Consider the following 27,789-nt stretch of genomic DNA (forward strand, 5'->3'; position numbering starts at 1 on the left):
TGACTTGTAACAAAAGTTTTATTGTCTCCCAGTTCTTCCAAAACAGACCTTTAGTGCACTTGGAGAAAGATGCCATGCATTTAAAAAGTCAAAATGGGTCAAAAGACTAAATTTTTAAAACAGAAGATTCCCATTTAAAGATTACTAACCTTTATTAAAATCAGTTCAGTTTTGTTTGAAGAAGAAAAAAATGCCACCAAATATATGCTTGTACCATCATTTAATTGGAAACTAATGAAGTCTTCAAAATCAGACTAAACTTGTATTAGTCTTGGAAAAATTTTCCACTGATATTCTGTTGCAGAAAGAGAATCAGTACTATCCTAAGTTTTCTGAAATTTATTTTGAACCACCCATCACTCTGATTAGTTTAAACTTTCAGGGTAAAAATAATGATACAAAAAATGATCTTAAGGAAGGCATATTTAGAATTCCTGATATAAAACATTTGATTTAGTTTTTGCTTAATGACTGGAAATATTTATTTCTTCAGAAAATAATAACATATTCGTTGAAAGACACTGCCCATTTAGTGATTTACTAGATAACCACTCAAGGTATATCAGGTAAGCACTCAAATTATTTTTATGCAACAAAGTAAAAAGAACTTTTCATGCTGGAAATGTTTCATTACGCTTTTTTTTTTTAAGATTGTGATCTACAGGTGTAAAACTTGTAAAAACATTCTCAATCAAAATTCTCACTGAATTTAAATGACTCAAATGATAAATAATACTAAGCTAAGCACTGTCATTAGTTTTTTTGGGGGCAGCACCCACAGTACACAAACATTCCCAGGCCAGGGATCAAACCCTTGGCACAGTAGTGACCCAAGCCACAACAGTGGCAATGCCTAATACTTAACCTGCTGAGCCAACAGGGAACTCCTGTCATTATTTCTACAACCTAAGTTTCGAAAAGTTCTATTTTTCACTCAATACAAATATGATCTGGTTCACACTATTCACCGTCAGTCAAACCCTATGTTTTCAAAAACTAAATATTTTTTGTTAAAGAGCAGATGACAAGTGTTTTCCATGCTCTTATGAAAAATAAGATTCTGATATACCTAATGAATCTAAATCAAAATCCACAAATGGCAACTGAAATTCTGTCAACTTTTAGCCTCATACAACATAAATCCACAGCTATTTTGCATAAATAATTCAAAATTAAAGTTTATAATGGAAATGTCAACAAGTCATAACTACAACATTACTAATGATGGGTTCCACTATACTTCAACTGGGCCCAGCAGATGTGCACATCTGATAGACAGACTGCTTAGAAAATTAAAGCTATCAGTGCTATAAATAAGGCATACATAAATATGAATACAGCAACGCCAAAGGATTACAGCTGTTAAGAAAGAAGGACGGGTGTAAACACGAATGATAGTTCTTTCTATAAGCCACTTTCCACTGATTTATAAAGCTATGGTTTTATAATTCTTTCAAAAAGGACAATGTTTCCACACTGCTACATGCAGTCAGTTCACTGTACATTCTTGACTACAATGCCGTCTTCAATCCTTTTGCAGAGCTTGACATAGCTCATTGCATTTCTTCAGAAAGTCAGCTTGTCATATTTTCAGCAGCCTAGAACAAGAGGGTAACATTCATTATAATAAAATCATGGAAAAACAGACACGATGGAAATAAATTTGTTAATACTGCACTGTCATTAACAAACAGCTCCTTCCCCACAGAGACCAAAGTATTTTCATCAGGATAAGGCAGCAGTGTTTATTTCTGTAGAACACTATTAGAACTATTTTTGAACTGATTGCTGCTAGGTTAACAGTAGAAAACTGTTATATAATCTTAAATAATAGTGTAAAAATATACTCCTACTTGAAAAATTAACTTATAGAAGACCTTATCCACACAGTCTTTATTACTTTGTTTCTGTACGTTTCATTACAGTGTGAAAAGGGGATTAAGATGAAAGAGGGGAGCTCTCCTGTGTTGCAGTGGGTTAAGGATCCGGAGTTGTCACTGCTGCAGTTTGGGTTGCTGCTGTGGCTTGGGTTCAATTCCTGGCCAAGGAACTTACATATGCTACAAGAATGGCTGAAAAAAAAAAAAGAAAAGAAAAGAAAGAGACTTTTCTGTTGTACTATAAGGTGAAGAAAAAAGGACAAAAGAGAAATAATGAACATACGGCTAATCCTTCTTCATCTAAAACACCAAAGGGTATACTTTCCCTGATTATTCTGTAGAAATTCTCGGACACCATCATCATTCAGCACTTCTTTTTAAAAAAATTTTATGGCTGCACCTATGGCATATGAAGTTCTGGGGCCAGGGACTGAATCTGAGGAGAGCTGTCATGTATGCTGCAGCTATGGCAACACTGAATCCTTTAACCACTGTGCCAGCTGTGGATTGAACCAGCCACCTCCGTGGTGACCCAAGCTGCTGACCTTGGGAGTCTTAACCCACTGTGCCATAGAGGGAAATCTTGATATGCATTTCTAAAATATAAGGTTTCAAGCAATTTTTAAAGGCCAAAAATAGAAATGCTGAATTTAGATTAAGTTTAGTCCTAGAAATACCTGGTAAACTTACAACTGCCTAATTAAAATTTGCTTTTTAAGGTTCAGTCTAAGTTCAGAGATCTTTCAAGAATACCCCTTAAGATACTGGGAAAATTGTTGATAAATCAGAAATAGTCTTGTTTTTCTAAATAGCTGGCTGTTCTAAATTAGCCTTTCCCTTCTTTGAGTCTACTATTCACAAGAATTAGAACCTAGTTTGAAAAAAAATTTCCCTTGTTCAAAAAGGTTTCTTACTTCTTTCGACCCTTACAGGTTCTTACGTTAGTTTTAGCCACATGCCCTTTAAGCACTGTCATCTTCCTAACCCCATTCTCAGGATCCTCTACTTCAAAGATGACATACTCTGCACGATTTTTTAAAAAAAGGAAACACCTAAACAGTGCAGTTTCTCTTGTCCCATTCCACTTTCATACTAATTCTAGAGGTTCCCCTCCAAGATACAATGCAACAAGTGTTTTTACTTAAAGTAAGTAATAAGCCATCAACCCTGGACAGCATTCACGTTAACATGAGCGCAGAACTACTTCCAGCTGAAAGGACAGCAGTGGCAGCCTAGAGTCCCATCAAGACCGGCCATTAGAGACTCCGAATATATATAAGCATCTGCCTTGGAAAAGCCAATAGTCGTAGACGTCTCCCTAGACTTTCCTTTTCTGCACAAGTTTATTCCCTCCTTTGGGAGGGTGGGTGGGGACATAGGACCGACTTCATCCTTTATTTTTCTACCAGCTACAAAGTCTACAGCTCCAGCATCCTCATGCTGCAGGGGACCTTGCTACACAGTGGCGGGATCTATCACTCACCCTAAGGTATCAGTGATAGATAGTACAAGACTGCTACAAAAGAAAGGGCAAGGCAAGGGCAAGGCGTAGTATATAGGATCACATCAATAACAGTATAGGCACTGTGGCAACAAAGATGATGATACATGAAAGCAGGTTTTACCTAGTATTTCTAAAATCATGACATGCAAATGACTCAACACATAAATACTAGCACTGAGGAGACAACACACGAATTCAGTGTGGTTAATTCATAAAAACGAAGTCTGCTGTCTTAAAGACATGCATGTAATTAGCAACCCTATTTATACTGTGGAGATACACATAAGGCAACATATCTATTGTTGTTAATAAATTTACCTAACCAGGCGACACACAAATAGCTGTTTTTACTATTAGCATACATAACACAGTATCAACATACAAAATAACGAATAAAATGTTATAATTTTCTCCGTAATTAAGGAAAGAAGAAAAAACTGCCCTGCTTCAGAACAATTCCTTCCAACATTTCATCATGTCCTTGATTTATATTGTACACAATCTAAAATAGACAAATACCATAAAACTAAATGTTTGCAGGTTTTTTTTTTTTTTGGTATTTTTAGGGCTATACCCTCAGCATAGGGAAGTTCCCAGGCTAGGGTCAAATCAGAGCTATAGCTGCTGACCCACACCACAGCCACAGCAACGTGGGATCTGAGCCGCATCTGCGACCTACACCACAGCTCACGGCCTACCCCACAGCCACAGCAATGCCATGGATCCAACCCACATCCTCATGGATACTAATCGGGTTCTTAACACACTGAGCCACAACAGGAACTCCTAAAATTCAATTTTAATCACTAGGATTTCCAGGTAAAGGCAGTAGAAGGCAGCAGGGCGTTTCTCCTTACCCTATCTTTCAAACTAAAAGAAACAAAAAAGTATGAGAAAAAATTCATAAGCAGCAATCACACAAAAAAGTGAACTACCTGAAGCACATAAAGGGGGATTAAGGGAAGAGAGGAGTGGCTCAGAGTGGATCTGAACCAACTGCCTCCCAACTCCCACCCAACAGGAGCAGTTAACAAAAAAGCCAACAACAAAAAAGAGAGAACAAACAGACTCTGATCTAGAGATAAACCGCCTCGGGAAGTTTATTCTTTTTTAATTTGATGAAATTAAGTATAGCATTTTTGTTTTCAAAGTAGAATGAGACCAGCTAGAACAATGTTCACCAAATATTTCACTCGTTCTCTCTTGGTGATCTTGACTTTTTTGTTTCCTTCTTTGTATTTTTTGGTTGAAATGTTTTAGAATTCTGAGTATGTGGTATTTTTTATACAAAATTATACAGATTTCAAAAACTATTTCAAAGAAAACCAGAAAAAGTTTTAATTAACACTTCTTTATTCATCTCTTCCCCACCATGTTTTAGTAAGATACTGGTATATACTGACTTTCTACTCAAATAGACAACATTTTCTGATTTTTGTTCAACTTAATTATTGACTTCGCCTTCATAGCTCACTATGATCCACTAGATGTGGAATAACCAGTATCTCAAAGCTGAGAAAAGCTACATTAATCAGGCATTTCTGGATCTTCTATTCCAATACCTCAGGTTTTATTCTTTCTAAGAAAAGCCTATCCCAGAACTCACTCACTCACTCACTCTCTCTCTCTCACATTTCCAGCTAGGTCATTTATTTGCCTCTAGTTCTTTCTTAGTACTCCAACTGCATAATATACAAAAATCTCTTCCTATTCTGCCTCCTGATGCTCCCTTCAAACTTCAGCACAGTTGAACAAAAATTCTTGTAGTTGTGGAAGATGTCTATTAAATAAACCCTCTTCTACTAGAATTCTTTTCAGAAATTTATTGATGAAAGGCTATAAAACCTTTTATTTTTATCAACAGGGTTATGAGACAACACTAAGCCAGGAAATGTTCCTGGGCTATAGTCCATTGACTCAGTTCTAATGATCATTGTCATGCTTTCTGAAATAGCAGGCTTTTTAAAATAACTTACAATAGGCGGAAACTTAGCAGTTAATACCTCTGAAGTCAGAAGGCCTGAGTTCAAATCCCACCTCAACCACTTATTTGTATGTCCTTGAGAGAAGTTAAGTTTACCACAGCTTTAGTTTCCTTAGGAGGAAGCTACTAATGGTAGTAGTAATACATGTCCCTGTTGTGACCAGAGAGCAAACAATGCAAGGAAAAAGCCTTTGGTGCATCTGGTTTGACAAAAGGAAAGTATTCGTAAGTATTAGTTTTTTTTTTTTGTCTTTTTGCCATTTCTAGGGCTGCTCCCACGGCATATGGAGGTTCCCAGGCTAGGGATCGAATCGGAGCTGTAGCCGCTGGCCTATACCAGAGCCATAGCAATGTGGGATCCGAGCCACGCTGCAACCTACACCACAGCTCACGGCAACGCCGGATCCTTAACCCACTGAGCAAGGGCAGGGACCGAACCCGCAACCTCATGGTTCCTAGTCGGATTCGCTAACCACTGCGCCACGACGGGAACGCCAATATTAGCCATTTTTATTATATTAGTGAGTTATTTTTCTTTATGACCGTGTTATACAAACGCAGCAGTTATGAGTTAAAAAAGAAATATAGATTTGAATAGTTTTTATAATTACTTAAAAATTCTGATTAAAAAACAAACCTGGAGTTCTTCTGTGGCACAGCGGGTTAAGGATCTGGTGTTGTCACTGCAGTGGCTTGGGGTGCTGCTATGGCACAGGTTCAATCCCTCGCCTAGAACTTCCACGTGCCATGGGCAGGGCCAAAAGACCTCCAGAAACCTTATGTGTATATCTGACAAAAAAAGGTTTATATCAAAATATTTTAAGAAAGGACACCCACAAAGGACAGATAACCCAGAAAAATGGGTAAGCTACGTGAAAAGATATTTCACAAAAGAAAATGGCCAAAAAACATGTAAAAACACGTTCAATCTCATTGGTACTCAGAAAAATGCCAATAAAATGAGAAATTCACACACTTCCACCAGAATTGACGAAAATGAAAAAGACTCACAGTAAGTACTGACAAAGATGTGGAGCGGGTGAAACCTAAGTGCTACTAGTGAGATTACAAATACAACTTTTTTTTTTGGTCTTTTTAGGGCCATACCCATGGCATATGAAGTTTCCAGGCTAGGAGTCAAATCAGAGCTACAGCTGCTGGCCTACACCACGGCCACAGAAACACGGGATCTGAGCTGCATCTATGACCTGCACCACAGTTCACAGCAATGCTGGACCCTTAAGCCGCTGAACGAGGCCAGGGATCGAACCTGCACCCTCATGGTTCCTGGTCAGATTCGTTACCACTGGGCCACAATAGGAACTCCAAAATACAACTATTTTAGTAAAGTCTAGCATTACCTCTTCAAGAGACACAGAACCTAAGAACCAGCAATTTTACTTCCAGATACACACCCAACAGAAATGCCCACATACGTGCACAAGAGACATGGACAACTAAGCTCACAGCCTTACATTTTTAACAGCTCTGGACTGGAAGCAACCTAATATCCATTCACAGTAAAGATAAATACAGTATATTTGCACAATAAAACATGAATGTTACAGTGAAAAGGAATGCATTACAGCTACACACAACATAAAAGAACCCAGTAAAAACAATTGTGCTATAAGACTTTATTCATACCAGGTTCAAAAATTTTACAAAATTACACTGGTGTTTAGAGATCCATGCTTAGTCAATAAAGCCATTAAAAGAAAGTATCCACCATAAAAATGAGAATAGCAGTTACTGCAGTGAGGAGCAGGAAAGAGAGGTTACCAATGCGGGGAACATAAGGGAACTTCAGCATAAGGGAACTGCTGGCAGAGAATTGTATAGATACCCTCCTTGTGATAAACGTTTGCTCTGTCAATGTTTACTTTTTTGTGCTCGATTTAAAAATCCAAAAGTTTGGGAGTTCCCATCCTGGCTTAGTGGTTAACGAATCCGATTAGGACCCATGAGGTTGCGGGTTCGATCCCTGGCCTTGCTCAGTGGGTTAAGGATGTGGTGTTGCCGTGAGCTGTGGTGTAAGTTGAAGACATGGCTCGGATCCCACGTTGCTGTGGCTGTGATGTAGGCCGGTGGCTACAGCTCTGATTCGACCCCTAGCCTGGGAACCTCCATGTGCGACGGGAGCAGCCCAAGAAATGGCAAAAAAGACAAAAATAAATAAATAAAAATAAAATAAAAATCCAAAAGTTTTAAATTGCACAAAACCAAAAACTCAAATGATTGGAAATTACTGGAGAGTAACTTCACCTGAGATGGGTAAGGTACGTGTTTTCTAAGTCTGTTCCTCAAAGAAAAGAAAAAAGGGTAGAGAGAAGCCACTTTGTCCTTAGAAAGTTTTAAAAGGGACTGACCTGAAGTTTCAGTATTCACGTGGAGTTAGTGCTATATAAACATGGAATGTAAACTGGTACAGCCACTATGGAGAGCAGTTTGGAGATACCTTAGAAATCTATACATACAACTTCCATATGACCCCGCAATCCCACTCTTGGGCATATATCCGGACAAAACTCTACTTAAAAGAGACACATGCACCCGCATGTTCATTGCAGCACTTTCACAATAGTCAGGACATGGAAACAACCCAAATGTCCATCGACAGAGGATTGGATTCGGAAGAGGTGGTATATATACACAATGGAATACTACTCAGCCATAAAAAAGAATGACATCATGCCATTTGCAGCAACATGGATGGAACTAGAGAATCTCATCCTGAGTGAAATGAGCCAGAAAGACAAAGACAATACCATATGCTATCACTTATAACTGGAATCTAATATCCAGCACAAATGAACATCTCCTCAGAAAAGAAAATCATGGACTTGGAGAAGAGACTTGTGGCTGCCTGATGGGAGGGGGAGGGAGTGGGAGGGATCAGGAGCTTGGGCTTATCAGACACAACTTAGAATAGATTTACAAGGAAATCCTGCTGAGTAGCATTGAGAACTTTGTCTAGATACTCATGTTGCAACAGAACAAAGGGTGGGGGAAAAAATGTAATTGTAATGTATACATGTAAGGATAACTTGATCCCCTTGCTGTACAGTGGGAAAATTAAAAATAAATAAATAAATAAATAAATAAACATGGAAATACAATCACCTGAGATTTTAAATCAGAGGGTGTGAAACATGTGAGGGAACACAATGCTTTTCCTATTCCCAATCTCGGCAATTAAAAGGTTGTAAATTCGGGAGTTCTCGTGGCTCTGCGGAAACGAACCAGACTAGTATCCATGAGGACACAGGCTCGATCCCTGGCGTCAGTCAGCGGGTTAAGGATCTGGTGTTGACGTGAGCTGTGGTGTAGGTAGCAGACGCGGCTTGGATCTAATGTTGCTGTGGCTGTGGCCCCCAGCTGCAGCGCTGATTTGACCCCCAGCCTGGGAACTTCCATATGCCATGGATGTGGCCCTAAAAAGAAAACAAAGCTGTGAGTTTGAATTCAAAAATAGGTGGCCCTCTGGGTCCGTATTGCCTGTGCAGCTCTATTGGCCTAAGCAGTGTGCTGGCCTCTGAACTCTTCCCTTTTCTTGAAGGATGAACACACAGGCAGGGAGCTCCATCAGTCAGCTTTCTGCCTACTGACTCCCAGAAGTCTCAGAGCCTTCCTGCACTTCATCCTAAACTGTTCCCTTTCAGCCCAAGCTGGCATGGTTTTGTGCCCAGATAGTCTGACTGTATCTGAGTCACTCAACCTTATTATCTCTTCACCTGAAGGTTGTCCAGCCACACTCCCGGCCTTCTTTCCAGAACATGCTGTCTGGGTAGGCTGAGACTTTCCCAAAGCAAGAGCCAGTTCCTCTTTGCTTACCAGTTTTTCCTCAATTTCTCATTCCTCTTACATTTTACTATAAGCAGCAAGGAGAAATCAGGCTGCACTTTCCACAGTTAGGAAATTTCCTTAGCTGGATATCCAAGTCACTGCTTAAAAGGTCTGTTTTGCTTTTTAGGGCCGCATGTGTGGCATATGGAAGTTCCCAGGCCAGGGGCTGAAAAAGAGCTGCAGATGCCGGCCTATACCACAGCCATGGCAACGCCAGATATGAGCCACATCTACTACCTACACCACAGCTCATAGCAATGCTGGCTCCCTTAACCCAGGGACACCTGGGAACAAACCCATGTTCTCATGGGTACTAGTCGGGTTCGTTACTGCTGAGCCACAATGGGAAGTCCACAAGTTTTGTTTTCCTTCCAACAGAAGAATATAACTCAGCCAAGTGCTCTTTATAGCAAGGATGGCCTCTCTTCCAGTGTCCCCAACTGATGAACTCATTTCTGAGACTTCATCAGCAGCACCTTTCACATTCATATTTTTAGCAAGATTCTGTTCATGATGATATATGTATTCTGAGATGACTGAAGCTCTTCTCTCTTCTTTCTGAGCCCTCAGGAGAATCACCATTAACACTTAGAGTTTTACTGACAGCCTTAAAATCTAGGCTTTTTCTATCAAGCCTCTTAAAACTTCCCAATCTCTATCCATTACCCAATTCCAAAGCCATGTCCACATTTCTTGGTTATTTCTTACAGCAGTACTCTACTTTCCAGTAGTCAATCTGTATTAGATTTCTAGGGCTGCCCTAACCAAGTACCAGAAGCTGGGTAGCTTAAAACAATAGAAATTTACGCTCTCATAGTTCTGGAGGCAGAAGTCCAAAGCCAAGGTGTCAGCAGGACCATCCTCTCTCTGAAGGCTCTAGGGCAGCATCCTTCCTTGCCTCTTAGCTTCTGCTGGGCCTTCTTTGGCTTGTAGACACCATCACTCCAATCTCAGCCTGGGTCATCCCATGCATTCTCTCCTGTGTCTTCATAGGATGTGTTCTTTGTGTATCCATGTCCACATGTCCCTTGTCTTCTAAGGACACTGGTCATGAAACCATTATGATCTCATCCTAATGTGATTATACCTACAGATACACTATTTCCAAATAAGGATATATTCACAGGTACTAGACCCATGCATATCTTTTTGGGGGCAGATACAATTTTACCCACAGTATGAGGAAAATTCTAAACACAACTGGAGACTTATCTGGACCAGAAAAGATAACATGGTCCAGAGAGTAGCAAATTTTGTGATCTGAACATATACTACCCAGCTCCTGGTCTTCAGAATTTCTCCTGAGGACGACAGATGCTAATTTAATCACATTCAGGGCCTTGCACTTAACTTCATCATTAATCATTTTCTAAACAAAAGCATCTTTATTTAGCGTGAGCTAACATACGAATCTCTCTACCTTTAATGCTTCAGTGGCCTTGCGAAGTTCCTTAATAACTGAAGATAAAGCTTCTGGGTTAATTCCTTGTTCGCAGAGCCGGACACATATAGACAGAGTTTCCATATCTAATCCAGTATTCAAAATTCTTGAAATCTCAAGCAGAACTGAAAAAGGACAGAAGGAATTTTTAAAAAAATCTTATAACATTTAAAAACATGCACATACTTCCATTTTTAGTTCATATAATACTGCATATGAAAACTGGCATGTAATACTGTCTTCCCCTTACTTAGTTCTAGAAACTTAAAAATAAATTTACAACCTCCTTCCTCATAACTGCTTTTTACATCTTGGGTTATATGCTGCCATTCATCTAATATCTAAAATTTATACTTCAGAATCAAGATTATTCTGAAGATTTGCCCACCTTTTAGTATTCTTTTACAATGTAATTTAATTAGTCATGTGATTGAATTAAGTAATGCAAACACGCCATTACTTAACCACTCTGCTATTTTGTTGGGGGGAGGTCTTATGTTTCCCCCATTAAAATAAAACTGTGAGAAGCATCTGTACAAACAAATTTATCAGAATAAATTCTTAGAAGCGGAACTACTCAGTTGATAATATATATACTTAAGGCTTTAAAAGTATTTAGAAACTTTTACAATGATCGTGTTTGTTTACCATATTTTTACATAAAAACATAAGCTTCTATTTTTTAACTTCATTTTTAAAGTACTTCATTTCACTATAGTTTATAAAAGAACCTGTCTTTGACATGAGAAGCACTAGCGTACAGATCCACAGGATGTAAAAACACTGGGTCCATTAAACTTTGTTTTATGGTGGTTGTTTCCCAGAGTGTGTTTAGAATTTTTTAAGTGAAAGGTCAACATGTTATGTGTTGTTTCCTGTGTCATTTTCTCTTGGCATTATGTTTAGAAAGTTATTCCCCATGCAAAGATTATGTAATTATTCACCAATATTCTCTTCTAGCACCTGAAAGTTTATTTCCACCCCCCCTCTCCATAAACATATATTTAACTCCCTGCCTGGAGTTTGGGTGGAAGACAGAATTTCTAACTTTTCCTTCCAGAAATAAGTCAGCTGCCCGAATACTATTTATTGAAAAATCTATTTTTTAAACCACTCAGTTAAGATGTCACTTTTATCACATAGTAAATTCTCTTGTGCCTCTGAATTTGTTACATGTCTATCTTCTGTCAGAGCCACAATTTAAATTTACTAACTTTATACTGCATGTAGTAGGTTAAAGATACTTTTGTCACTTTTTTTTTTTTAATCTTTTGTCTTTTCAGGGCTGCACCCGCAGCATATGGAGGTTCCCAGGCTAGAGGCTGAATTGGAGCTGTAGCTACTGGCCTATGCCGCAGCCATAGCTATGCGGGATCCAAGCTGCGTCTGCAGCCAACAACACGGCTCATGGCAAAGCTGGATCCTTAACCCACCGAGCAAGGCCAGGGATTGAACCTTAGTCCTCATAGATATTAGTTGGGTTTGTTAACCACTGAGCCACGACGGCAATTCCCTGTTACCTTTCATTATCATAAGCCCTCCTGATGAATTTAAAGAGGTTGATCAGTTCCACAAACGAAATTTGGATTTGACTTAAACTCCATGAAAACTATACATTATTTGCATTATTTGGGGATGAATGGACACGTACCAATATTAAGGCATCCATTAATTTAAGTCTAAGTCCTTCTGAAAACTTTTACAGTATTCACGATGCTCATGACACAGGTCCTTCCCACTTTTTCATACCCTACATTCAGTTTCAGCTCCAGAAGTTCAATTTGAGTCTTTTAAAAAACACATCTTCCATTCCTCTACTCAACTTTCTGAACATATGGTGAACTGTTCTAATGTCTTCATCTGCTAATCCTAATATCTATGTCAACTGTGGGTCTGTTTCAACAGATAAAGTTTCCTCTTTATCATGGGTCATATTTTTCTGTTTTGCATACCTAATAATTTTTGATCAGATGCCAGACATTGTGAATTTTACCTTGTAGGGTACTGGATATTTTTATATTTCTAAACATATTCTTGAGATCTGTAATCAGAGATTGATCTAGAAACAATTTGATCCTTTGGGGTCTTTTAAAATTCATTAGCCAGGACCAGAGCCCCATTTAGTTTAGGCTTAATTATCACTCACACAATGTCTTGTGAATTATGATTCCGGCTGGTTGATACAGGAACTATTCCCAGCCCTCTCTGAACAGGGTGTACTTTCCCCACCTTTTTGGGTACTTGAGCTTGGGAAATCTCTACTTTCACAACAAGCTGCTTAGCAAGCCTGCTTTTTATCTGTAGGTAGATGCGGGTTTGATCCCTGGCCTCACTCAGTGGGTTAAGGATCCAGTGTTGCTGTGAGCTGTGGTGTAGGCCAGTGGCTACAGCTTCGAGTAGACCCCTAGCCTGGGAACTTCCATATGCCACAAGGGCAGCCCTAAAAAACAAAGCAAAACAAAACAGAAAAATGCTTAGTGAAGAGTGGGAGATAGGGGAGGGCTCACACGAGCAACGAGACTGATGGTGGAAGTATGGACTGATATATACACGTTTGCCCAACTAAAAGTGCCTTGGAGACTGAATTGTCTTCACTCCTTTTTCTAGTTTACTACCTGACACACAAAGTATCCACTGGTTCCACATCCCCACTCAAGCAACCATGGGCTGAAAAACCAAGGAGGGAAAAAATTCCAGAAAGTTCCTCCAAACAAAACTTGAATTTACCACGCAGCAGAGGGGGTTAAGGATCCAGCACTGTCTCTGTGGCTATGGTAAGGGTCACTGCCATGGTGCCAGTTTGATCCCTGGCCTGGGAACTTCCTCATGCTGAGGGCGCAGCCAAAAAAACTAAACCAAAACAACAAACAAACAAACAAAAACCCCCCAAAACAAAACAAAAAAACCTCTTGAATTTGCCAATACGCATATGCCGAGAACTATCTACAGAGCATTTGCATTTATCAGGAATTACAAACAACTGAGAGATGATTTAAAGAATACAAGAGGATGTATGCAGGTTATGCAAGTGCCAGGCCATCTTATATAAGAGACTTGGGCATCCACAGATTTTGGTGTGGGTGTTGGGCAGATGTGTGTCCCGGCACCAAGTGCCCTGCAAATATTGCGGAACAACTTTACTTTGAAGCCTCTACCAGGGAAGAGGTACTTTATAATCATCATTAACAAAAACAATTTCTAGTAGTAAGAAATTAGAGGCATATGAAAAATTCTAGAACATTAAGAAAATAAGAATTAGGGAGTTCCCATCATGGCACAGTGGAAACGATTCCAATTAGGAAAACCATGAGGTTGCAGGTTCAATCCCTGGCCTCCCTCCGTGGGTTAAGGACAGCATTGCCACAAGCTGTGGTGTAGGTCACAGATGTGGCTTGGATCTGGCGTTGCTGTGTAGTGTAGGCAGGCAACTGCAGCTCGGATTCGACCCCTAGCCTGGGAACCTCCATATGCAGCAGGTGCGGCCCTAAAAAGCCAAAAAAAAAAAAAAAAAAGAAAAGAAAGAAAGAAAAGAATAATTAAAGCATGAAGCTATCAACAAAGAGTATCTAAAATTTCAAAATGTTGAAAAACGAGAGACAATTAAGTATACGGGAGGAGTGAGAAAGGTAGCTGAAAGAGTCTCTCACATTTCAAAGAGGAAACGAGAAGCTGAGGATCTCAGAGAGCACCGAGGAGGCCCTTATGCAACAGACCCTGTACTAAATCTCAATTAGGTCCTTTCCAGTGATCTGTGCACATCAAAATCCTTTCATTTCACAATAAAATTACAAATGTTCATAGCTGAATTCTACAACCCTTGCGAATCATTCATTTCACATTACTTAAAAGATTAAAGCACTGTGAGCTGACTCAATACGGATGGGAGGTAGGGAGGAAGAGAATGAAGAGACATATACTAGATCTTGAAGGAGGGTTGCCAGACCCAAAAGGTTTTGAACACTTCACTACTACAGCGAAACCCCGAATTAACAGAATTTCACTTAATAATGGTGCCTGAGGAGTTCCCGTCATGGTGCAGTGGTTGGCGAATCTGACTAGGAACCATGAGGTTGCGGGTTCGGTCCCTGCCCTTGCTCAGTGCGTTAACGATCTGGCGTTGCCGTGAGCTGTGGTGTAGGTTGCAGAGGCGGCTCGGATCCTGCGTTGCTGTGGCTCTGGCGTAGGCGGGTGGCTACAGCTCCGATTCGACCCCTGGCCTGGGAACCTCCATATGCCGCGGGAGCGGCCCAAGAAATAGCAACAACAACAAAAAAGACAAAAGACAAAAAAAAAAATAATGGTGCCTGAGTAGTTCAGCCCAGTCCCTTGGGCAAGTTAGAGCTCTATTTCTAGGATTGGGGGGTGGGGGGGAGATGGGTGGAGATTATGAAATGGCTGCATTTAGTACTTTTTTTCAGTTCCATGTAGGGTCAAATTTTTTTTTTTTTTTTGGTCTTTTTGCCTTTTCCAGGGCCGCTCCCTCGGCACATGGAGGTTCCCAGGCTAGGGGTCTAATTGGAGCTGCAGCTGCCGACCTATGCCAGAGCCACAGCAACATGTAGGGTCAATTATTAACAGTGCCAAGTGTCACAACGTTTCCCTTTGTGCCTTAATCATCCGAGGTGGCATGGAAAATATTTTCATTAACTTAGCAATAATTAAACTTCACATTTTATGTGACTGATTATTTTGGACCCAATTATGGCAAGACAGCACAGAATTTCTGTAAGTTTGGAGTTCTAATGGACACGACAGTTCCTAAGCACATTTAACAGATCCTGATTCACTAGCAACCTGGGGCCTTCCTTTTTACTTTTTGGATTGTGGGCAAACCATGTGTAGAGGAGCAGTGTTCTTTAATTCACACATTCTCGCCTCCAATGCTGGTTTAAAAAAAAAAAAAAGCCTGGTTTTTTTTTACTTTTTCATGTTCTTATACTCTGTAATCTTCATTTTACATAAAGTTCTCTCAGCAAAAATCTTGATAATGTAACCAATACAAATGATTGGTTCTCCTTTCTACATCAGTTGTTCCACCAGAGAGAAAATGCCAGTTTTCTATTCAAATGGGATATTGTGGCCATATAATTAAGGAACCTAAGCACAGCTAACATAAGAAAACTGCCTACAAGTCAGGCTTCATATACCCTCCATCCTGTTCAAAAACCACACTGGCTTCCAAGCATGGATATCTAAAGACCATAATGTTGTTCACATATAGTTACCATGTAAACAAATCCACTTAACACAAAAACCTAATAAGCTGTGATATATCAAGAAGGATGAGAAACAGGCTGAATATGGAGTTAAGACAAAAAGTCTATTTTTCAGAAAAATAGCAAAGCAGCAACTAAGTAAAATATTAGACCCCAAAGCGCTAATAATATAAAGAAGTCTTTTTGAAAAGGAGAGCAGCCAGCCAGTGCAAAAAAAAGGCAGAAGCATTATCAGAAGTCTCCACAAAGAGTGGCCCTGATAGGAAATGGACCTTACAGTGAGACAGAGATGAGGCATGAAGGCTGACAATGCTTACCTGTGAAAATTTCTAGTTTTGACAGAATTAGAAGGTGAGGTGGTATCCTCTGGAAAATGCAGTTTTAACATGCATCAAATCCTCATATACAGGGGGACGCAAATGAGGCGTCCGCAAGTGGGATAACATCTTATACACAAAGTACAGGAACTATCTTTTAACTATCTCTGAGATGCCCTTACTTGGTTTTTTATTTAAATACTCACACAACTCTAGGTAACTTCGTTTTACAGGGGAAAAAAAAAAGCAAGCTCAAAGATGTCTAAGCAGCTTGTCCAAGCCCACCACCACCTAGGGTATAAAGTGGCAGAGAGGAGAGGATAACTCCCACGCGATTATTTTTCTACTACTTGCGGGTAGGTTTTACCCACGTGCTCGGGACTCGAAAAACAGGTAAATACGCCCAGAGCCCTCGACACAGGCATCACCTGCTCCGAGACTAAACCGGTCCGCTTCACTTTTGATAAAGGCACAACTTGTTCCTTCACGGTCTATTTAAAATGCGCCTGCTGACGTGCAAGGGACAAAAGATGTAGCGGGGACCAAACACGTGAGGCCGCTCTCCGCAAGGGGCTTAAAGTCTGGCAGAAGCTTCTGAGGCGCTCCCCGCAGTAGAGGGAGTGAGCCAGCTGGGCGGGGCTGGCAAGGCCCGCACCAGAGGAAGGACGCGGGAACTCGCAGCGGGAGGGGGCGTGGCATAGGGCGGGGGCGTGGGCTGAGCGTTCCGTTGGCAGGATTCGGGTACGCAAGACCACGGCGTGGGGAGGGGGGCGTCGCACCCGGAGAGAGGCGCGGGAGGGGGCGTGGGATGTGCACGCTGGACACGGACTGCGCGAGCGGTCCAGCGCGGCAGAGGCTGAGCGCGCGCCGGGCTGACGTGGGCCCGCAACGCTGTGCGCGCGACAAACTACGCAGGAGCGAAAAGACGACTCCGAAGGGATGAGGCCATCAGCCCCGCGGCCTTGGCGGGGTGCCCTGACCGACTCCCCAAAGATGCAGATCAGGCCAGGAAGTGGACCTGAAGTCCCTGTGGGCCCACCCCCGCCTGGGGGCGCTGGCTTTAAGGAACGGATGCAAGGTAAAGGGGGGCGAAACGGGCACTCACCGTCCATGGTCTCCCTCACTGCATTCAGATTCGCCGCCGCCGCCGCAGCCCCGGAGCCGCTGTTACCCGCCATGGTGAAGGCCGAGGGAGGGTAGCGAAGGGCCTGACCCGGAACTGGAGCGCCTTCCTTTCTCCTGGGCAATCACACCGCGCGTCCCCTTCTCACGCCGGTCAGGCCCCGCCCACGCCTGGCAGCCCCGCCCCTCGCGCCCGTCGCCAGCGTGAGGCTGCGTTGATTTGAATTTGGAGCCTCGTTACTCTACGCGGAATGCAAAGCGAGGAGTTGCCATTCGAATTTACTACGCGGCCTCGACTCGATTGGCTGGTTCGCGGACAGCGGTGCGGCGCGATTGGCCAGTCACCCACAGGGCCAGAGCCCTGGTTGGCCTAAGACAGCGCGGAAGCGGGGAGTTAAAGAGTCTGCCTGTCGTGTGAGCCGGCCTGGCACCCCCGGGGCGTCCTGGAGTCGCTTTGGGGGGGGGGGGCTTTCTTTTTTTAAAAAAAAAAAAACACACACAGCTAGGTACGTTGTCTGTAGTTCCTGGCTTTTCCTCCTGTCTCGAATTGGAGAGCTCACTTTGCCCAGCTCCGGACCGGCCTGCCGGCTCTCCCGGGATGAATGGGAGCTGCCAGGGAGTAGGTGCGGAAGAAGGGGCGCCAAGAAAGAGTGGTCTAGTAGGGCTGGCGATGACACCGGCGTGAGTGCCCTCCTCTGCTCTTCACCCGAGGAGGCCAGCTGCGCATCAGCCTTCCAAGGAGTAGGTCCTTTTTCTCTGGTTGTAGCTTCCTTTGACAGGAAATAATTCAGTCTCGCCTTCTGTCCTGGGGGTCTTAGCGAAATGAGGGTGTTTGAGAAGAGGCAGCCGAAAGCGGTTAGTTTCCTAGCCCTAAACAGGCACACTCTCTTTAATGTGCAAGAAGGGCACGGTGCACAAGCTTCCTGGTCTCTTATTTGCTTGCTGTAAATAACTGATGTTTAGTAATTGCATTTTTCTAGGAAATGACTGGGCTCTCCGAATTATGCTCAAAGTGCTTAGAGACTTGAGATAATGAATTAAAAAAAAAAAACTGTAGGTATAAATTCTTTAGTTGAAAAAGGCTTTATGCCTGTTGTGAACTTTAGTTGCCTAGAAGGCGGACCGGAACTCTCATATTTGGACTGGCACTTGTAAGCCACTTAAATTCTCTGAGCTTGTAGATTTTCTGCAAAAATCTCTCTCCAGCACCTTCCCCCTCTAGCTTTCTAAGTTATTTAGAGGATCACCCTTGAGAAAATGTATGCGGAGCTCTTGTTAAACTATTTTTTAAAAATCCCAAGAGTGCTAGCTTTTGAGTTAATTCTTTTATGAAATGTTCTTTGAATATATTTTAATTGTCAAAATGAATGTCTGAAACTTTGTCCTTTTATTATACACACTTATGATTTCTTTTTAGTTTTCTCTCTGTGCTATGGGAGATGTCAAAGAATCAAAAATGCAGATAACACCTGAAACTCCAGGAAGGATCCCTGTTTTAAATCCTTTCGAAAGTCCTGGTGATTATTCTAGTCTCCATGAACAAACTCTCTCCAGTCCTTCTGTTTTTAAATCGACAAAATTACCAGTAAGTTATGCTTGACTAGTGTTTACAAATAACTTTGAATGTAAATATCTTACTTTACAAGATAAGTAGGTGATTTATCCTGGAACATATGTATCTGGAATGTGCTTTTTAATTGTACCATTCATTATAATATAGTTGTTGGGCAAAAAATAAGTTAACCAGATTTTTTTAAATTAGCATTTCTTTTTATTTTACATACTTAGGATTTCATGTTAGTGTAATAGATAATGTGTTAGTTTCCTGCAGCTGTGGGTTCAGCTAGATAATGTGGTTGATGACATATGTACTAACACTATAATAGAGAAGCAGCCGTGTCGTTTAATTATCTATTCTCACAAATTCAGCAAACATTATTTGAATGCTCTGGGTTGAACACAGTGCTGGTACAGAGGTGACATCTTGAATAAGTCCGGGTCATAAGACAAAACTTTCAAGGAGCTTATACTCTAACGCAGAGGTCAGCAAATTTTTTCTTTCAAGGGCCAGATAATAAATATTTTAGGCTTTGCAGCTTATCTGGTTGCTGTTACAACTGTGCACTTCTGCCTTGTATTACAGAAGCAGCCATAGGTCGTATTTAAATAATAAATGTGGCATGGTTCCCACAAAGCTTTACTTATGGACACTTGGAATTTCATGTAATTTTCACATGTTGTGAAATAGTAATCTTCTTTCAGATTTTTTTGTCAACCATTCTTAGCTTGCAGACTGTTTGAAAAAGAAGTAAATCCTGGAGTTCCCGTCGTGGCTCAGCGGAAATGAATCTGGCTAGTAGACACGAGGAGGAAGGTTCAATCCCTGGCCTTGCTCAGTGGGTTAAGGATCCAGTGTTGCTGTGAGCTGTGATGTAGGCCACAGACGTGGTTTGGATCTGCCGTGGCTGTGGCTGTGGCGTAGGCCAGTGACTACAAGCTCCAGTTTGATTCAACCCCTAGCCTGGGAACCTCCTAGTGGGCCTACGGGTGCGGGCCCTTAAAAAAAAAAAAAAAAAAGGCAAAAATAAAAAGTCAGTCTTGACCCTAGTGGGATAGACACAACTAAACTGGCAACTTCAAGAGAATATGATGCTGTGACTGGTAGTTAGACAGGAGAGTGAAGTGGAAGGAGACATACTCTTTAGATTAGGAAAGGCTTCATTTCTTTAGCTTTTTTTTGCTTTTTAGGGCCACACCTGTGGCATATGGGAGTTCCTAGGCTAGGGGTCTATCCGGAGCTGTAGCTGCTGGCCTATGCCGCAGCCACCGCAAGGCAGGATCCGAGCAGTGTCTGCAACCTACACCACAGCTTACGGCAACACCAGATCCTTAACCCACTGAGCAAGGCCAGGGATTGAACCCGAAACCTTATGGTTCCTAGTCAGATTCGTTAACCACTGAGCCACGACGGGAACTCCTCTTTAGTTTATTTTCACTGGTACTGGCTATAGTGGAGAAGTTCTTTTGAAGTCTGATCTTCTAACTTAGGGAATTATCTAGAAAACTGCAAGCAGGGTGGTTCCTAATGCTGGCTTCACTTTCATATCAGCCCAAAGCTCACTGTGCACTGGAGGAAAGTTTGACAGTTAAACACTTTATGTTGAGTCCTTGAGCTGACCTCGTGATTTTAAATTGAAGAGTATTAAATTTTAGTCTTAATAAAAATAGTGGAGTTACTGCAGCATAATCCTCAAAGCAAGAATGCATGGCATTTTGGCTTTTTTAAGCTTGATTTTGTCAAAAACAGATTAGGATTTGGATACTTTTGGTTTTTTATCCAATAATTGAATAGAGCAAAACTGCATTGATTACTACTCATAATAATCTTAAGGATCACTTATTTTATTAGCTTTAGCAGGCCCTTCTGTAGTTAGGCCTTTGTTTAATTTCATTTTTAGTGAAAGTGAACACCCTTGATCACTAAGAGATTTTTAGTTTTACTTGGACACATTGCATCACTGATGCATGTTAATTGTAGAATTTCTGTATCTTTAATACTCTGTGATTTTTTTATTATTATGTAATTTAAAAAACATCCAGGGATAAGGTTTGGATATTTTAAAGACAGAGAGAAAAGTCAGGTGACTTAGTGTGATTTGATTACCATTTGCCATTTAGTTTAGCAGTAAAGTCAAATTTTAAAATGCGAGCTGTAAGATATTTTTATATTCTAACCATTCCCATTATTTTTGAAGCTGACATTTGAAGTTAGCATTTTGATGAACTCTTTTAGTATGCTTCTACTCATAAGATCACTTTCTTTTGTTAAGACTCCAGGGGAGTTTAGATGGTCTATTGATCAACTAGCTGTCATAAATCCTGTAGAAATAGACCCAGAAGACATTCATCGTCAAGCTTTATACTTAAGTCGTTCTCGGTAAGTTTTCTTTTCTTGCAATAAGTGTGATAACGTATTCTCACGTAAAGAGAGCTAGGAGGTTGAATGGTTTTATTTGTAAAGAAATCAGGAAAAATTAGGATGCAGATTTATCCAATCTAACTGTGTAGCATCAGCTCAAAAACCGCATCCAGAAAATTTCCTTTGCCAACCCCAGGGGTCTACCCCATCTGGGTAGGAGGCCTTTTCTTGAGAAGATGACCTTCTCTCTCTGCTATTTAGGGGACATCTCTGCTTCCCCAGCACTTGATGGCACGAAGGGCATTTAGAACTTTGTACCTTTGCACATGATTGTGATTTTTGCCATTGCATTTTTGTTTTGTCTTCCTTTTGGTGTTATGGGGTAAAGCATAATGCCATTTCATTGCCACCTAGATTTAGAGGAGCCTAAAATCCCCTTACCAATTTAAGACACATTGAATGGAACGGTGGCCATCATCAGCGGAGAGTGCTTTTCTAGACACCGTCTGACTTTGACACTTGGGAATCTGAATTACATTGTCTAAAATTCAACCTAGGAATCAGAGCATCTCTAACTGATGCTGCTGGTGATGTGTTGTATAGATTTTTAAGTACTAGTGTGTCTGAGACTGCTTAATGATGCCTGATATAGTGAGTCCATATTCTTCTTTGGAGGAACAGGCATAGTTTTTGATTACTAGTTGCAGTAATCCATAATCGTAAATTACCGATAGCAGTATTCATTCATAGTTTGAGGGACGTTTTATAGTTGATGTCAGTTTTATAGTTTGATTTTTCTCTTATTATTTGAAACAGTCAAATACTATTAGATTCAGCTTTTCATTTTTGGCTCTAAGGTGCATGTGTTCTCCGTTCGAGATAACCAACCGTTCTTTTCCCTTTAAGTTTAGAATTTAATCACACAGAGATAAACACTTGGGGATGCTCTTACAAACAAGTGTCTGGCTTTTCCACCCTTCCTCCTTTGGCTTGGTAACTTGACCATCCGTTTGTAATTAACCTATTGATGTCCAGCAAAAGTGCTGTGGAAAGGGACGGGGTTGGGGATAGAGTATGAAAGGACTTTAACGTAAAAGTTAGACAATACCTTTGAAAGAGAAGGTAAACGGAATATCTAAAAGCGAGTGTGTCACAAATGATACGCATTGTTTTGTTTCATACTAACCATATGCTTTATTTTTCCTCCTCTTTTTGGTCTGTTGAACCATGCACTGTCTAGAGAGATTTTTCCAGCCTCGCGAGGCACTGTCCTAAAGCAGGGCAGGAGATTAGTCCTGCCCTAGAGTCAACAAATTGTGACACAACATTACTCTACCTGTTAGTAAAGGGTGTATTGTCTTAGCTGGCTCATGAAAAGAATCTTGGTCTCTGTCACGGGGTAGACCTGTAACATAGGAGAGGAGAAAAGACCTGAATTTTAATTTAACTTCCTCATGTAATTCAATGATGGGTTTAGCTTCCACCAAGGATAGTGAGTATATTCTTAAAACATGTCAATCCATCCTTAGAAATGAGCAAAGGCTTCCAGTGTTTCTTCCTGTTTTAACCCAAGTTCCCTATTTCAGTTCCTCCCACCCTTTTCATGTTGTGCTACATGTGAAAAATCGTAACTGTAGACACACTGGTGTAAACAGAGGAGTCTGTCCATAGAGGAGGTGAATGATCTGGAAATGCCCGCCCCACCTCACCTGCCAGGGGTCCATTCAGGACATACATGTAACCCTGTAACCTGTATGCATCATGGTGGTGTTCTTTGGTGTGCCAGGCAGGGTGCCCTGCCCTGTATGACTTCTTAGAACCTTCCATGATCTGGCTTTACAATACTTGGCCAAACCGATTTTCACCGCTTTCAGCAATCACCTGAATATTTTAGGTTGAAAGTCCTCTGATGAAGCAGAGGGAGGTTTCTGAATGAAGTATTGCCAGATCAGAGTTACTCGTGCTGTGTGTTGTTATTATTATGCACTGTCATCTTTGGCCTGATTATGTCCACGAGATGAAGAGAACTAGGTCCCAAAACAGCTGTTTCAGTGGAGATAGGTGGATTATCATTGTAGGCTATTTTCTCACAGTTCTCTTATTTGAGAAATCCACTTGATTTTAATTTCTGAAACATGCACGTTATTATAAGCTTGGTCAAGCTACAAGTCATACATGAAAACATTTTGAGAGAAAAAGGTGTCTTGCCAGCTTATTGATGGTAAGCAAATACCTGGGACAGATTAAAGAAGTGGTCCTACAAGGCTAATGGCTGAGTCTTTGGCAGGTATATGCCTTGTGCTTGAGACCTGACAGTTTCTATTTACATCTTATAGCTGATAAATGTATGGTGCTGTAATTGAATGTTGTTTCAAAGTGGAAGAAACAGAATTCGTTTGGATAAAATTTTATATTTTATATTTCAAACTTATTTTGTTGACATTCCGTTTCGTAGTTAATATTTTTGCCTATTTGTTTAGGACTATAAGGATGATAGTTTCTTTTATTTCAGAATAAGAGTGGATTCTAAAATTAGGTCTAAAGGAGTTCCCATTGTGGGCTCAGCAAGTTGAGACCCTGATGGAGTGTCTGTGAGGATGCAGGTTAAGTCCCTGGCCTTGCTCAGCAAGTTAAGGAGCATTGCCACAAGCTGTGGTGTAGGTCACAGATGCAGCTTGGATCTGGGGTTGCTGTGGCTGTAGCATAGGCCTCAGCTGCAGCTCTGATTTGCCTCTAGCCTGGGAACTTCCATATGCTACAGGTACAGCTGTAAAAAGAAAGAAAAATAAAATAAAATTACGACTATGATAAACTTGCTATAATCGAAGAAGAATTGGGACAATTTTTAGGTTTCTGTGAAGTGACATACTTCTTAATTTGTGGCCATTAAAGGGCAAAAGCTTATTCAAATCACTTTCTTTATATTGTTAATAATAATTTAAAAATTGTATGAATGTAAGCCTTTTAAAAGAAAATATTCTGGAGTTCCCATTGTGGCTCAGTGATAACAAACCCGACTAGTATCCATGAGGACATGGATTCGATCCCCTGCCCCACTCAGTGGGTTAAGGCTCTGGCATTGCTTCAGGCTGTGGTGTAGGTTGCAGACGCGGCTCAGGTCTGGTGTTGCTGTGGCTGTTGTGTAGGCTGGCACCTGTAGTTCTGATTCGACCCCTAGCCTGGGAACTTCATATGCCACGGGTGTGGCCCTGAAACAGAAAAGAAAAGAAAATAGTCCCTTCAAACTGAGAAAGGGAAAGGGGGAGGTAAGCCTACCAGCACGAGGCTGAATATCTAAATACTGTCATTTTCAAAATGTGATAAGATCCCCAATTTTTCTTTTAAAATGAGCATAATATTTGCCAGTTTTCAATGGGAAAAAAATTATTTCTTTGAAAGGGTTTATTTTAAATGTTCAATCAGCTGAAGTAATGGCATGGTTATTTTTCTTCTTTATCTCTGTATAGAATAGATAAAGATGTGGAAGACAAAAGACAAAAAGCCATTGAAGAGGTAACTTAAAAACTGTCACTGATCACGAAGCCAGTTAAGCATCGATTCTGCGTGCACATCATCTCTAAAAGAGAAGGACTTCCTTCCGATCCTTTGCTGTCCCAACTCCCGCCAGCCGGCCCGTCCGCAGTCCCTGGCCCCAGTCCCCGGCCCCCTCAGTGCTCCCACAAGACCAGTGTCTTTCAGCTGTTTCAGTACTTTATGCTATTGTCATGATTGATTTAGTGCTTTTCTTCCCCAGACTGAATTCTTCTTTGGCCAATATTGTGCTTTGTTCATCTTTTATTCTCAGGGCCCAGCAAGGTTGGTCTTACCTTGTGCCTTTGATGAGCACAAACTGTGGTTTCAAGTTGGAGTTTATGTTGAGGAAGTTGAATATTTTCAAGCCTTGAAAATCTAGACTAGCATCAGTAATCATTTTATCTTCTATTATTGTTGATTCTTTGAGTTTTTAAGACATAGAATATATTTCATGAAATAAAACATGCTGCTAAATAGAAAAAAATATATCTCAAATGTAGGGCTTTTTGAACTTTGTATTTTATTTCTTTTTTCTTTTTGGGGCTGTCTGTACCTGCGTCATATGGAAGTTCCCAGGCTAGGGGTTGAATTGGAGCTGCAGCTGCCAGCCTACACCACAGGCACAGCCACAGCAATGTGGGATCCGAGCCACATCTGTGACCTACACTGCATCTTATGGCAACTCTGGATCCTTAACCCACTGAGCAAGGCCAGAGATCGAACTGGTATTCTCATGGATACTAGTTAGTTTCTTAACCCCACTGAGCCACAATGGGAGTCCCAAGGTTTTTTTTTTTTTTTTAAGTAAAACTAATGTAGTAAGTTTTTCGCTTTTTGCTTTCTGTGTTTTCTGAACCCCTCTTCAAGGGTAAAAGTTATCCATCTAGTTATTTACTCAGAAAGTCTTTATGACATGGAGGCATTTTTTATTTTACCTCTTTCCCCTCGCTGGCCCCCTCTGCCCACCTCTGTTGCTTAGCTGTGCTTGGTTCTTCTGCACCCAGAAAACTTAAGCTATGGCATGTTCAGAGATAAGTGGCTCCTGTATTTCATATATAGGTGTTTCTTAGAAAATAGTTTCATATCCTTTACTCCTGCCAGACATTAGCTACTTCTTAATCTACCTAGTAACTTCACAATTTTCCTTCTAATCCAGTCATTTGATTCCTCCCCAGCTGAATATTTTCAGTCTCTTTCCCGTTTCCCAACATTTGGGGGAATATGCTTTCTCTTTCAAATCCTCACCTTAATTTTGGAGGGAAATTCAGGAGAAAAAGTGAAGTCATAGTGAAGATTTGGATTAATGTATCAGAAGTTAATGTATCCGACACAAGTTAAATTCATACATATATATGAAATACAATAAATGCATCCACATAACAAAAACATTCAAACTGCAAAGAAAAAATATAAAATGAAAATGGAGTCCTTCTTCATCCCTGTCTCACTCCTTAAATGTGGTATTTCTTGAGTATAATTTCAGATTCATTTTATGTGTATGATAGCATGTCTTTTAAATATTTGCATATAAATGAGTTCATTATTCTGATACTCTTTGGCCTCTTTTATTCAATAATTTCTTTTCTTTTTTTTTTTCCGCTTTTTAGGGCCACACCCGAGGCATATGGAGGTTCCCAGGCTAGGGGTCTAATCGGAGCTACAAATGCCAGCCTACGCCACAGCCACAGCAATGCAGGTTCCAAGCAGAGTCTGTAACCTACACCACAGCTCATGGCAACACCAGATCCTTAACCCACTGAGCGAGGCCAGGGATCGAACCTGCAATCTCATGGTTCCTAGTCAGACTTGTTTCCGCTGCGCCATGACAGGAACTCCTCTTTAATAATTTTTTAATATGTTTTTTTGATTATCCATACATTCTGATTTTTAGTCATAGCACAGTATTCCATTGTGTGAATGAACGTCACCTGATCTAGCCTCTGTTGACAGGTTCGTAGATCATGTTCAGTGTTTTTCTATCACAAATAATACTGCAGTGAACACAGTTGTCCCTATATCTTGTGGACTTGCTAAGTCAGAGGCTCTATGTTTTCTGTTTGGGTAGGTTTTGCTGTATTGCCCTTCCAGCTTATTCTCTTGGCCATGTTATATTACTGCCTGTTTTCTCCTGTCTGGCCTACTGGCAGTTATCAGACTTCTTAATTTGTGCTCTTCTTAATTGCCTTAAACATTTCATCTTGTTACTTGGGTTCGGGTTTCTTTCATTTTGAATGAACTTAGGCATGGCTTCCTGAGTTTATGGGTCTTTTATATTCCTTTTTTTTTTCTTGGAACTGTCTCTGTCCTAATCTCCGCTTCTGTCTCCCCTTGTTTTGCATCTTTGCTTTGTGTATTTATAGGTAGTTTAGACTAAGGAAATTAGTTCATTGTCACAGGTGTAGTGAAACAGAAAGAAGATGTTTTGAGTTACCCCCAAAACATAGAGGGGAGGGGAATATCCTGTATTAGGTCTAATTAATTTGATATCTGGAAGGAAAGAGGAAAGACATTTATCCAAATGCTCTATCTCCATTTGAGTGTACTGGCCAGTGGGGTGCTGGTAAATGTTTACCTGACGTCCGGTCGTCGGGAGGGAATGGGTTTTAGTGATTGCTGTTGTCTATAATGTAGATACTCCATCCATGGCCAATTTCAAGTTCATAATATGACATCGATGAATGGGAGAGAAAGGCTTTGTACACCGTCATGTGTAGGCATTCTGCTGTACAGATTCAAAAGACGTAATTAACCTCAAGAGCAGAGATACTGGTAAATGCAGTAAAATAACTAGCAGGTGATGGTTTTGAATGTTTACTACCTTTATATTTAATATAATGTGTTTAAGTTTACATAATTTTAATTTTAATATTGGCTTTAACCACCGATATACACAATTCCTGAAAATTTAATAATTAGATCTCGAGAGTTAGGACAAGCCTGCTCCTACACACCGTTCATCCTGGCTTATACTCATGCAAATCTATTTCCGTTTATTCCTTCCCTTTTTCTCCTCTCTTTTGTCAATC

The 27,789-nt window shown here is 40.8% G+C and overlaps 2 protein-coding genes across 4 annotated transcripts in view; one reads left to right on the forward strand and one right to left on the reverse strand.

The window, feature by feature from the left end:
* On the reverse strand, window positions 1-17,427 carry MZT1 (mitotic spindle organizing protein 1). Its single transcript, XM_047756204.1, has 3 exons — window positions 17,294-17,427; window positions 10,635-10,780; window positions 1-1,598 (listed from the first exon to the last, which is right to left on the reverse strand). The coding sequence occupies exons 1-3, from the start codon at window positions 17,364-17,366 to the stop codon at window positions 1,575-1,577; spliced, it is 243 nt and encodes an 80-aa protein (XP_047612160.1). The 5' UTR covers window positions 17,367-17,427; the 3' UTR covers window positions 1-1,574.
* BORA (BORA aurora kinase A activator) overlaps window positions 16,954-27,789 on the forward strand; it is a 27,036-nt gene continuing 16,200 nt past the window's right edge. The window contains exons 1-4 of one of the 3 annotated variants that reach the window (XM_047756202.1): window positions 16,954-17,266; window positions 18,728-18,895; window positions 21,141-21,247; window positions 24,697-24,742. In XM_047756202.1, coding sequence (XP_047612158.1) covers window positions 18,743-18,895; window positions 21,141-21,247; window positions 24,697-24,742 — 306 coding nt within the window. In that variant the 5' untranslated portion in view covers window positions 16,954-17,266; window positions 18,728-18,742. Of the gene's footprint in view, window positions 17,267-17,534; window positions 18,052-18,727; window positions 18,896-21,140; window positions 21,248-24,696; window positions 24,743-27,789 lie in introns of those variants that run through there. The other 2 variants (XM_047756201.1, XM_047756203.1) reach the window with 2 other exon arrangements.

This window comes from Phacochoerus africanus, chromosome 13 (assembly GCF_016906955.1).
Source record: "Phacochoerus africanus isolate WHEZ1 chromosome 13, ROS_Pafr_v1, whole genome shotgun sequence".
In the NCBI taxonomy this organism is placed as follows: Eukaryota; Metazoa; Chordata; class Mammalia; order Artiodactyla; family Suidae; genus Phacochoerus; species Phacochoerus africanus.

Coding starts and splice junctions, on each gene's coding strand:
- MZT1 (XM_047756204.1), bottom strand. CDS start 17,366: ATGGCGGGTAACAGCGGCTCCGGGGCTGCGGCGGCGGCGGCGAATCTG. Junction 10,781..17,293: donor AGTGAGGGAGACCATGGACG/GTGAGTGCCCGT, acceptor GTCCTTTTTCAG/TTCTGCTTGAGATTTCAAGA. Junction 1,599..10,634: donor AGGCCACTGAAGCATTAAAG/GTAGAGAGATTC, acceptor CTCTTGTTCTAG/GCTGCTGAAAATATGACAAG.